We start from the raw sequence: 12,255 nt of genomic DNA on the forward strand, positions 1-12,255 counted from the left end.
AGTTCTTTAATGCAGATAACACCAGCGAACATATTTTTTTGTTGCAGTTATACAAGTACTTGATCTTTTCTAGTTTGGGTGTGGCGATTTCAATTCCAAAATTATTCAGAATTCTGTTTTTAAAGCTACAGATTACTTTTCAAAATATTAATTTTAGTTTTGTTTATTTTATTTATTTATTTATTATTATTATTTTTTTTCTGAATGTATAAGTTCNAAAAACTATATAAATAAATATTTGTATTAGCTATTTTATGTGAAAGCATAAAATAAGGCCGCCAACTTGATATCATTGCTTAATTAAATATATAAACATGAGTTCGAATTTTCAATATGTCATGGTAGGTAGAATAATTGTTTCCAAATTTTAAAACCAATCAAAAGTAGTATAAGTCTTCTAAACTAATTCTCTATGTAAACAATTCTTCTTTCTGCTGCAAATGTTTTGAAAGATTTTTCAAGGCAAAACAGTTGGCAAGATTAGAACAATTTTGTTTGAAACTTTGAGAAATGGTGTCATACAAATTCGGATCGAATAAAGTGAGCGTAGGAAGTTAATAATTTCTTTCTAGTTCTAATATCATCAATTTTAAAACTGAACTGAAGTTGAAATGGGCCACCCGGGCAGTTTGCGGCTCTTTTTACTCCCCAATTTTTAATTTTAATTGTATCGAGGGTCCTGCCATATTGGCAGAGATGCCAACTGCTCAGGATTCGACAAAATATTTAAAAAAAAAAAAAAAAAATGGAAGAGAACTATAAACAGAAATTTGCAAATTTTGGATTAAAGTTGCCAATTTTTTAGAAAAGCTCAACACTGCTGAACTGTAATAAAGTGGTGTATCATATAAGAATTGAATTATTTAGAAGTAACGGTGAGTTAAAACCCTGTTAGTCGAAATCACTAAACCAAGGATTAAACGTAAAAGGACTACCACTCGAAAATATTCATACGCTGTCCGAGAGCATGTTGGCAGTATTATTTTTTGCCTATTCGAATTATTTATCTAAGTCACAGTCCAGTGAAGGGCTTTAATTCATTCATCTGTATTGGTTACGTATAATATTGCCGAGGCACATTTGAGTTGAGCTGCTACAATCCTTTTCCTATTCATCTTTAACACGCTAATTTTACGTGGCTTGCTCGAGTGGCCAACTACAAACTAAATTTGCAAATGCAAATATCAGACATATTTTGCTAAATAAAAGGATCAGCACGACATAGCAGAAAAAGTGGTGAATTATATAAGCCTACGAATTGTTTGGAAATAGTGGCGGATAAAAATCTACTGTATTGAATTTATTGGACCCAGAATCACAATTAATAAACTACCACTTGAAAATATTCATTCGCTGTCTGGAGCAAGTTGGAATCTCTGTGTATATAAATAAAACTATTTTTGTGTGTTCTATATTGCATTAATTTCTTCAAACGATTTTAATAACGATAATAATATAAAAAATTTAAAATTTACTCGATTTGCGTGTTTTTGATAATCTTGGCATCGCCGGTCACCGGTGACCCCCGTGGTGCTACGAACAAACTCAGTGCCGATCACCGGTGACCCCCATGGCGTTCAACGTGTTAACTTGATCATAATGGCGTTTCGATGAGGTGGTGGAATGCAAATGAAGTAAAGGAATATTCATGTGCATAGATAATCATTGAGTTCCGACTGTGTAGTTATATGCAGTAGGGTGGAGTTTCTGGAGGGACTTTATATGTAAGAATGGTTTTAGAATTGTAGTGATATTGAAAAAGTGAAGAAGCTTTAAACTTCGCTCTATCGTCGATGCATATTTCGCACGAGTATACATTTTTAAAAGCTTCAGGTATGGACTGTCAACTTGTGCCTACAGCTTTGCCGCGTAATATGTTTCCAAAACGTTTGCTGCAAAAAGAAAAATTGTTAACATAGAATTAGTACAAGAGGTGTTTCTACTAATTTGATTGACCCCTTTATAGGTTTCTTACACTAATAAAAAAAAATTTCTCGTCGACAATACAAGCTGGTAGCTATGGCATCAGCTCTAGATTTTGTCATCAAATGTAACAGAAACATCACACATGCAACGAAATAAATAATTACTAGGACTGTTGAGAATAAAAAATAATAATTGAAGAGCTGAGTGGATTGAGGGTTATACGCTGATCATAGAGAATAAGATTGGATGAATCGAATAATTAAAAAAAAAAAGAATAGAATTAAAAGCGTGTTTTGAATTTTCTACCTTCAATCCGACGGCAAGAGGGCTTTTAGAAAAAAAAAATATGCAGGGTTTGCTTTTGTGATAAATGCATCTTTAGAATTTTTTACCTTCAGTTCAAAGGAAAGAGGCCTCTTAAGAAAAGAAAAAAGATGGGATTTGCTTCTGTAATAAAAGCATCTTCAAAATTTTCTACATGCAGTTCAAAGGGAAGATGCCTCTTAAGAAGAAAGAAAAGAAAAAGAAGACTTACTTCTGAGATAAAATGCATATTAGTTATTTTAAAAACTTAGTTAATTGATTTTTAAACAAAAAGTATCTTACGTAAAATATCCAGGTTGCCATTCTGTTTCCTGAGAGGCGGAACATTTCAATTCTGTCACCAACCTTGGGGGCAAAATATTAAAATAAAATACCAGCAAAAACATAAATTATTTCGATTCTATAAAAGTCTGATCATAGGGAATATCAGCTTCTAATTTTTTTCATTCACATGTATTTATTTATTATTATTATTTTCTTTAAAACTTTTATTCAGATCGTCTTAAAATTAGTTCTTAACTGTTAAATAAATAATCTCAAGAAACTGAAGCATTAATATATTACTTGATTAGGAACTTCATTCGCTTCAAAAATATACAAATTGGAAATAACATTAGACATGTTTCAACCGTTCAAAAACAGGCGCCCATTTTCAAGACTTGTCAGAAGTGAATAGAGGAAACAAAAGTGATTTGAGGAATAAAACAAATCTTCTTTTCACATTGACGCCTGGCAAATCTTGAAAATGAGAGCTAGTTTTTGAGCAATTGAAACATGTCGACTGTTATTTCCAATTTGTATATTTTTGAAGCGACTGAAGTTCTTAATAAAGTTTAAATTTAAACTTAAACTGTATCAGCACCTGAGGCCGTTTGCGGCCCTTTTCTCATTCATCTTCAGCTTGATCTTTGTGGTGCTTCGATGAGATTGTGGAATGCAAATGAAGTAAATGAGTAGGTTCTGACTGTGTAATTATACGCAGTAGGATGATAAGACTATATTGTAAAAGTATGGACTTTAGCTAAGCTGATATGAGGAAAATGAGGTTATGTATATTCTATTGATGTCGGGAATATGATGCATCACTGCAATATTGTGCTGCTATTGGTCTGATGTTCTGGTCCTCGGTTAAATTTTCTAATAAGAATATTACATTGAAGTAGAGCAAGAGGTGGCTTTTTCGTAGAATTCGTTATTTAATTTAGCTATAAGTTTGTCTATTGCATCTATTTTGAGGTATCATTTCTTACAAACCATCTGGCTTTTGTTATCCTTCTTAATATTTTATTAGGGCAGACTATTAATTTATTTAACTGAGTTTGTGTTATATTTGTAAAGACTGGTGAAGCATAAATAAAGTTATAAGTATGGCTGAAAGCTCTTATATAGCAAGACCGAAAAGAGCAAAAACTGGAACGAAAGACATTTCATTTTAGCGTTTTCTACGAGAAAAATAAAATATTTGTAACTATTAAAATTTCTTTTATAATTTTAGCATTTATATTAAAAATGCCTCTTTCCCAACATAAAGTCGAACTCCATTTTGCTCCCTTAGTCTAATTTCAGGATGAATGGGAAAAAGGCCGTAAAACCTCAGACTCCCAGTTCCACTACAACGAACGAATGAACTCAACAGAAAGTAGATATTGTTGAATAGTTTTAAAAAAGGAATAAGTAAACTGGAATGTTAAGTAAACCCGAAAACTAGCTATAACTGAAATGGTTTTACTACCATCCTTTCCTCTTTTCAGTCTCGCTTTCACTCCTGGTTATAGGTCTAAACTGCTTTATTTTTCATTGATACAGGGTTTACATAGATGTATCATTTTTATTTAGATTTCAGATTGTAGGTTTGATCGCTACATTATTTGTAACGATAAATGCATTTAATTATTAGGTGGAAAGATAAGCAATTTTCAGTGCCTCCAGTCCGGACTGTAAATCAATTTTTTTTACACAATAGAGACCCAAATTTCTATTTTATTTTTTATCAAACATTAATTATAAATACATTTTAGCTTTGGATTGAATATGTCGAAAGAATGAAGGAAATAGGTATGCTCATGAAAATCACGAAAAAAAATAAACACGAAAAGAAGAAAATGAAAACTAAGATGGCTGGATCAGGTTGAGAAAGACCTGAAAAAAATAGAGATAAAAGACTGGGTAAAAAGAAAAAAATCTGGGGAGAGTGACGCGGAACAAAATTCACCAAGGGCTGTAGAGGTGAAAAAGAGAAAGAATTATAAACAATTAAAAATTAAACATTTTTTTAATAATTTATTTAAAAACACAGTACTGTTTATAAGGGAATTGTCACTGTCTGCTCTTTTTTGGGTGCTGCTTTGTAATATATTCTTAATTTCAAATTTACCAATGAGACTATTGATTTTTACATACGTTTTCCGTTGTTTTTTTTTTTGTAGCGTAGCTGTCGATTGTTATGATTTTTAACCCTTAGATTACCATTTTTTCGTTTTGTTTGGAGTCCTTTTTAAATCTTAAGTTTTTTCAACAGGAAACATCTTAAAAATAATTATAAACAGTTATAGACACACGAAATCAGTTTCTAGATACTAAGGTCTCTTATGGCGTAGGCTAGTTGAACCTAACATTCCATCAGTTCAAGCTGATTCCAATACACCATTTTTTTTGTCGCTGAAGTAAGATAGGTAAGTGCATGGTTACATTTTTTCCCCGAAGCAGATACAGAAGACGGTATTTGTTTTTGATTTCTAAACTTAAGAATCGAAATTAAAACGTTTATTTTTAATAACAAAATGCATTCAAAAGCATTTCGACTCTTCAAGTTTGTCTCTTCTGTAATGTTTTTTTTTAATATTTGTATTATTGTAGTCATTAATCTTTTTTAAAAAGTTAAGTTGTTTATTTATTTATTTGCCTAGAAGGGACTAAGAATTTCAGTCTTAGGACAGTTTAGGTAAAATATAAAAGAAAAGAACAAAAATTGCACTTAACCTTTAAATATCAAAGTGAGAAATGCTAAACAGAAGCTTTAAAAACACCAGCATCGGAAATACCTAGTAAGTGTAAACCGAGCAATAGCCCATATATCTTTGCTGGGTAATTACACCGTATTATCCGGTTCACCTATTAATAATAACCTAACCTATTAATAATAACCCAGTCTTTTGGTAAATATGGTAAAAAAATACAATAATTACAAATTATAAAAATACAATATTCACCTGAGCGAAATCAAAGTGTGGATCGTAATGGCCACCGATTCCGTAGTTGATGATGTGTATTGGTTCAGCAGTCCTGATGGAAATACCAGTGACATCTTGTATTCTTCTATTAATACGTGCTATAACTTTGTGCTCATAATCTTCTAAAGTACAGCTGAAATAAAGTATATCTCATTTTATATGTTCGAATGCAAACTGGTGAAATGCTTTGTAAAAAAGTTTTTGAAGTGTTTACAAAGATATTTTGCGATCGAATTAAACACTGCTGTGGAGTCATGGATCGACGAGTCAGATTTTATAAAGATGTGATCGACTTCGATTAATTAGAAGTTAGATTTTCAATAGTTAAAAGAAATCTTTGACCGTACACTGTCTATCATAAATTAGGAAAAAAGCACAAGTTTTTGCTCTGTAGCTGTAGAGGCTGTTGGTTGCGTCAGCTCAGATAGAATGAAAAACTGAGGTAGAAGGATCGAGGATGGGAACGAAGATCGAAGGAAGGAGGACGAACCGAAATAGTTCCTGCGCGGATGAATATCGGCGGAGGAGCATCAACCGGCGGCCAAGGCAGGGAGTGAAAAGGCTGAAGTCCAGTATTTAAGCAGATGACAGTTTACCTTCGAGAGAGGTTGTTGTGCAGCGTCCGAGACTTCGTCCCGATATCCCATTTCTTCCCGGTGACGCCCACCTGCAGTATGCGACATTTACAATCAAAAGTTTAAGTTTTTAATTGTTCTTTTTAATAACAACTTTTAATGTTTTTAAAGAATAACTTGTTAATTGGAGTTTGTGAAGTTTCGTAGATGGTTTGCTATCTTTCAATATTAAAGAGGATGTTTCTTTGCCATATTGTTTCATTTTTGAAAGTCTTACATTCCCATCACCGAACCATATAGTAGCATTGAATCATCACCTATTGCACCTGTAAAAGGGTGCACATGAACGTCAAGATCACATGATCTATACACGTGAGAAATCACGATTCCACGTGGAAACACATTCAATTCTGTGCGTTCACCCAAAGAGATAATATCCTACACAGTCACTGCCTCTTTGGTAGGTTTCTCTTTCACAGATGTTTGATGGCTGATATTGGGTTCCAGGTTTTCTTCAATTCAAAAAAACGTCTATTATCGCTTTAGAGGTTAAACCAGGACTCATCTGTGAAGAGACCAGCCTCCATTGGTCAGCCGTCCAGTGGACATGTCGCTACGCAAATGTTCTTTTCTATGGTGTGACGAGATTGGTACGCAAATGGTTTCTTGCCTAGCGAACAAAACACGTTCGTGAAGTCTTCTACGCACAGAGACAATGACACCAATCTTCCGATGGATGGACTAAGAGAGGATCTGAGCTGACTCGGAGTTACAGTTCTATTCCTTCATGCGCATAATAATGATCAGTAATCAGCATTCATCGTAGCTGTCCTTTGCTGAACCTTCTGGTTAGAATACCTTTGGTTATAAATTATTGACGAAATCTATGAATCACGGAAGGACTTGCTTTTAGCCAACTGGCCATTACTTTGTCCTGCCTCTAGTCTTCCAATTAATCTCCATTGCAGTTCTTTTCGCAAATGATGCCTGGAAGTCATTATTACGAATTTTCTATCTCAAATTTCTAATTTCCGAAACACAGCGAAACTCGCTGGCTTGCGTTCAAATAAATAAATGCTCATCACAGATGACGTCATTCCATTGCAGCGCCAATGATTTGCATACTATAGTTTTACTTAGGAACACTCATTAGACAACATATTCAAATTTTATTGGGATTGACTTATTTTTGGAAGAGATATCACTATTTTTGTAATTTTTCCTTGATTTATGATTGCCAGTGAATAAAAACTATTTAGACAAATATTTAAAACTGTCAACTTGGAACAGCTATGGAAACATGTTTGAAAGTAATTAGATACTTTTAAACTATCTATAATTGAAATTATCTAGGAATAGTCTACAAAAAGGAGCTATTGATGAAAAAAAAACAAAGAACTATTTATTTATAGCTTTTGGGACTAGTTTCTGGTCAGGACCAATGAAAATAGTCAAATCTCATTCAAATTTCTATTTTTACAACATGCTTTTTACTTGTTTAAACATGTTTGGATGCTTTGTAGCTAATCCAAATAGCTTAGAATACATTTAATAACGTTGGAAAATTTAAGGAAAGCAAACTAATATGTAGAAATTAACACATATTGTGTGGCCCGCCAACTTCTTATTGAGGCTGATCGGCCTCAGTTTTCCCTTTAAAAAGTAAGCAAATTGTTTTATAATCCTTCTGTTCAATTGTTTTATAATTAATAATTCAGCTATTAATTGTTATTGTATAAGAGGTAAGAGGTTATTGCTCAACTTTTTCACATTGCGGCCCTCCGGGTGATCAGTGACCGGAATTCTGGCCCGTGGGCTCTTTGCAGTTGGACAGCCCTGCTATATATGATACTCTAAGCCGTGAACGAAGAACTGCGTGATCACGTACATATGATAATTGTTCTGAAAAGGTTAAGAATGTCGAAATCATTAAAAAAACTCAACTTTAAAGTTGTTTCTGAAACTTTTATGTCCAAGTACAGTAGTAAAACATGGCAAATAGAGTTACTTGAACATACATTGTAAATCGGTATGTATCACATAACATTAAGAAGTCTTTTCAAAATTCAAGGGTTTTAACTTATGCGTTTTTTGCGCAAGCAAATGAAATGTAAGTTATCAGTAGTGTACTCACCTTTTGCTTATTCTATCATTGGTAACTTCAATTTGACCAGTGATTGTGTCCTGAACAACTGCTCTTGCCAGCTGTAAATTAATAATACGTATTATTACGTATTAAGACAAAGTATAAATTGATAGTTGAATGAAAAAACTGAGGAACAATTATTTTGTTGCAGTTGCGCAAGTACTTAATCTTACCTAATTTTTGTGTCGAAAATTTCAAATTAAAAATTAATAATTTTTTTATATATTTTTTTTACAGTTAAAGTCACTGATTTATTTTAAAATGATATTTTTAGATTAGTTTTTGAAGTTATACTTCTTATGCGACTTCCAACAAGGTTGCGTTAAACGTTTAACGCTGCATTTTTATTGACCGGGAAATCACGTGGTAGGATTCAGTTTTCCCTCATTCATTTCCATATTGTTTTGGTTCACACTAGCATAAAAGTATTGTTTTTCTATAAATATTTTTTTAGTTTGATTTGATACACATGCAATTTAATAGGATAGTATTTTTTATTTTTTTTTCAAATTTAGTGTTTAACAATTGTAAAATATGAGTGAAAACAATCCCACGGACAATGCGACGGATTTAAGGTTATGACAAGGTACACCTCTTGTGAATATCAATTGATTGTTAGGTTTTCTCTTTTGAAGTTACATTATGACGCATTCAAATACATTATTAATACAAATACATTTTCCATGGCGAGACGATGAGGCAACCACAAGCACTTCCACTGGTTCAAGAGGTCCACGAAGGAAAAATGCACAATATTACCGTTATTACAGAGCACGGAAGCGAGCAGAGCAGAAAAAAGAGTCGTTGAATAGAACTAGTGATCCTTCTACGACTGCTGATTCTTCTACAATTAACGTAGCAGGTTACGAAGTTTAACTTCTTCTACGCGGATGGACTCCACGCACTATTTTTTTTCTTAGTGTAAATGTTTATAAAGAACGAATAGATTTACATACATGCATATACACTTGCCTGCTCCCTTAAAAACAACACCTAATACCAAAAAAAAAGAACATGGGACCGTAACATATTGCAAATACATTATCGTCTCCTTCCTAACATCACACCCTACGTACTAGAGGGGTGAAGACATTTAGTATTGACTCGAGTGAAGCAATAACAAAGTACCATGAAAATCTCATGCAACAGAAAACAAACAACAACAAAATGTTCCCCAGTGTAATTCTTTTAAAAATCATACCAATGGCGTTGCAATAGCTTTGGTAAGGTTTATCTCTCTTTCTGTTATGACCTCGTGAAAAACGACTATTCTTGGATCGAAAGAGAGCACTTCAACTTTAATGGGTCCCAATAAGAAGTAGCCATTTTTGTTGGTTTCATAATAGCAGTGCAACTTACTTTTTACCTCTTGCGTTTGAAGGTCTGAAATAAAAGTTATACTTTAGAAATTATAAATCAATCATTTTTGCATTATGTCAATAAAAAGAAAGTTTAAGCGATTGTAAGAATTAAATCCGTTTTTGTTCTTTAATGTGAAACTCCATTCTTTGCTTTTTAACGGGCTACATCTACATTTTACGAAATAAAATTAAGAAAAAACCAAATAAGGAAATTGATAAAAAAATCGAGTAGAATTGCAATGAGGGGTAATACATATACTCATAATTTTATTTCTAAGCAGTTATGGGTACAAGCTTGGCCAAAGAATACGTGAGAAGGCCTTTCCATTTCCCTTCTAACCTTCAGTAAGAGTTCGGCCCAAATATGGATGAAATATAGAGCACTTCCAAAACCAGTTGCACTGTCTCCCCAACATTTTTGGTGGGGGTACCCTGGGGTGCTAAGTAACCCGAAACTAATCGACTAACCACTGTCACGAAAGGGGGATTGCAACCTGCGGGGGTCAACTAGCTTTCAAAAGATATCAGAAGAAACTCACTCTACATCTTATATTCTGCTTTTTCTCTTTCTAAGAAAAACTTAAAAAATATTTTTTTAACACTAAAACGGCTTTATTTATTTTCAAAATGGTTTTATCATTTTATTTAATATGCACTTTTTCTAATTATATCTTGAATTGTTCATTATTTTGATTTGATTATTTAGAGAACTAATAATAACCAGAATATTTAAATTTATAAAATTTTACTATGTAGTCATATGAAAGTAATTCATATAAAGCAACTACATTAAAAATACATTTTTATTTTCTCTATAAATCAAATAAAGTTTGTTAGTTTCTTTCAAAATTTATTTGCTAATTTGTAAAACTTTTTATGTTAAAGTAAAACCTTGAGTTTAAGATTTTATTTTTTTACTACTTATTTAATTTTTTTCTTTCAATTAGAATTGAAATACAAATATTTTTCACAACCTTTTTTTCAATTTTAATTAATTTTTTTAAATTATTTTAAAAGATTGTTATACCGTTTTGAAACTAATTCAATCCCCTAAACTTTTTTGTTTTTATCTCGGCCATAGTAGGGCGCATTCGGCTTAACAAAAACATGCGCTTAGAGACCAAGACAGGGGCGTTTAAAATTTGCTGTAATAGACCAGAATATTTTTATCTAGAATCCGTATTAGCTTTCAATATATCATTTTAAAGTGTAACACTTATAGACTAGAAATGTAGGCCGAAGACTCGAGTGTTTAAACTTCATTGATTAAAAAAACGTTTACACTATTTATTCATTTCTAAACCTTTATATGTTTACTAGATTAAAAAACACTTAAAAGTCATGAACAAAATTATACAGCTTTGATATAATTATTATTGATGAGAAATGGTGGAAGTAAATAAAATTTACCATCAAAACTTAATTTAACCCTTTTGAAGGCCGTGGTAAGTATACTTACCACCACGTTTTACCACTTTTAATTTAGGTTTCCATTTTTCAATAACTTCAGCTTTCTTGAAGTGAGTTTAAATAAAATTGGTAGCCATTTGTCACTTTCAAAAAACGTATAAAAGTTATAAAATACATAATTCCTTTTGAAGTTTGTAGCATGTAAGGAATTTATTTTATAAATAAAGAAAAATGAAAGTCAGTAAGTTCCTAATAGGTCATGTTAAATATATTTACCACCAAAAGAATGTCATTTTTATAAACTAAATGAGTTTTTTTTTATATCAATTACTGTTCTTAAAACAATTTCAATTCCAAAAATACTTTAATTTAGCTTCACTAGAAATAAAGGGCCCATTAAAGGGTTAACTTAGAATAGTTGGCTGTTTCATTTCAAAATTAATTTATAGTTTTGCCACTGTTTAGATAAAACTGATTGTTAAGAAAAATCTATGATGAAAACAAAATGATAGAAATAGTTTATAAAAAACGTGACAATTTTCCAGTTTAATGTTTAACGAATTTTGTTTTTAAGGAAAGCAATCCTGGGGCTTGTTAAGCTTACAGGGCAAACAGTGTCTTGAAAAATGCTAGAGTCAGAGTTATATCGATAAAAAATTTTGCTTTGTTGAAGTTCAAACGGCGTTGTTGCAGGATTCTGGATATCAGAAAGAGAGAGTGACGTTTATTTAGCGTTAGAAATAATCCAAGGGAAATGTTTGGATTTTATCATTTTTAAAGTGGTATTGAATTTTTTAAGTGGTAATTAAATTGAGAAAACATATATTTTACAGCCTTTTAACATTTCATTTCTTCTTGTTAAAAATAAATAAATAAGTGCAAATATTTTTGCAATTAAAATGGATCAAAGAAAAAAATAATAATATGGCTTATTTCATCAAATTAATATAAATTTTAACGCCATTTTCCAATGGTAAGTATGTTTATCACTACCAATAAGGAACTATTAAGAAATAAGAAACTCAAAGATTTTTATTTTTATTTACAAACGAATTTTATGAACATTACAAACTGCAAAGAGAACTATATATTTATATGACTTTTTATACATTTCCTAAACCTTTAATATAGTCATCTATTTTATTCAAACGTACTTCACTACTGAAACTACTAACACCAAATTGAGGGTGAGCATACTAACCATGATCTATAAGTGTAAAGAAATATAGATAATTTTTTTTTTTTTTTTTTTTTTTTTTTTTTTTTTTTTTTTTTTTTTTTTT

The 12,255-nt window shown here is 31.6% G+C and overlaps 1 protein-coding gene across 1 annotated transcript in view; it reads right to left on the reverse strand.

Annotated features, from left to right (window-relative positions):
* The window catches only part of LOC107439718 (prolyl 4-hydroxylase subunit alpha-1), a 38,457-nt gene that overhangs the window by 1,193 nt on the left and 25,009 nt on the right, over positions 1-12,255 (reverse strand). The window contains exons 8-11 of the mRNA XM_043053659.2: positions 9,403-9,584; positions 8,190-8,260; positions 5,460-5,613; positions 2,427-2,595 (exon numbers count right to left, since the gene is read on the reverse strand). Coding sequence (XP_042909593.1) covers positions 2,485-2,595; positions 5,460-5,613; positions 8,190-8,260; positions 9,403-9,584 — 518 coding nt within the window. The 3' untranslated portion in view covers positions 2,427-2,484. The remainder of the gene's footprint in view (positions 1-2,426; positions 2,596-5,459; positions 5,614-8,189; positions 8,261-9,402; positions 9,585-12,255) is intronic.

The sequence above is a fragment of the Parasteatoda tepidariorum genome, chromosome 6 (genome assembly GCF_043381705.1).
Source record: "Parasteatoda tepidariorum isolate YZ-2023 chromosome 6, CAS_Ptep_4.0, whole genome shotgun sequence".
NCBI lineage: Eukaryota > Metazoa > Arthropoda > Arachnida > Araneae > Theridiidae > Parasteatoda > Parasteatoda tepidariorum.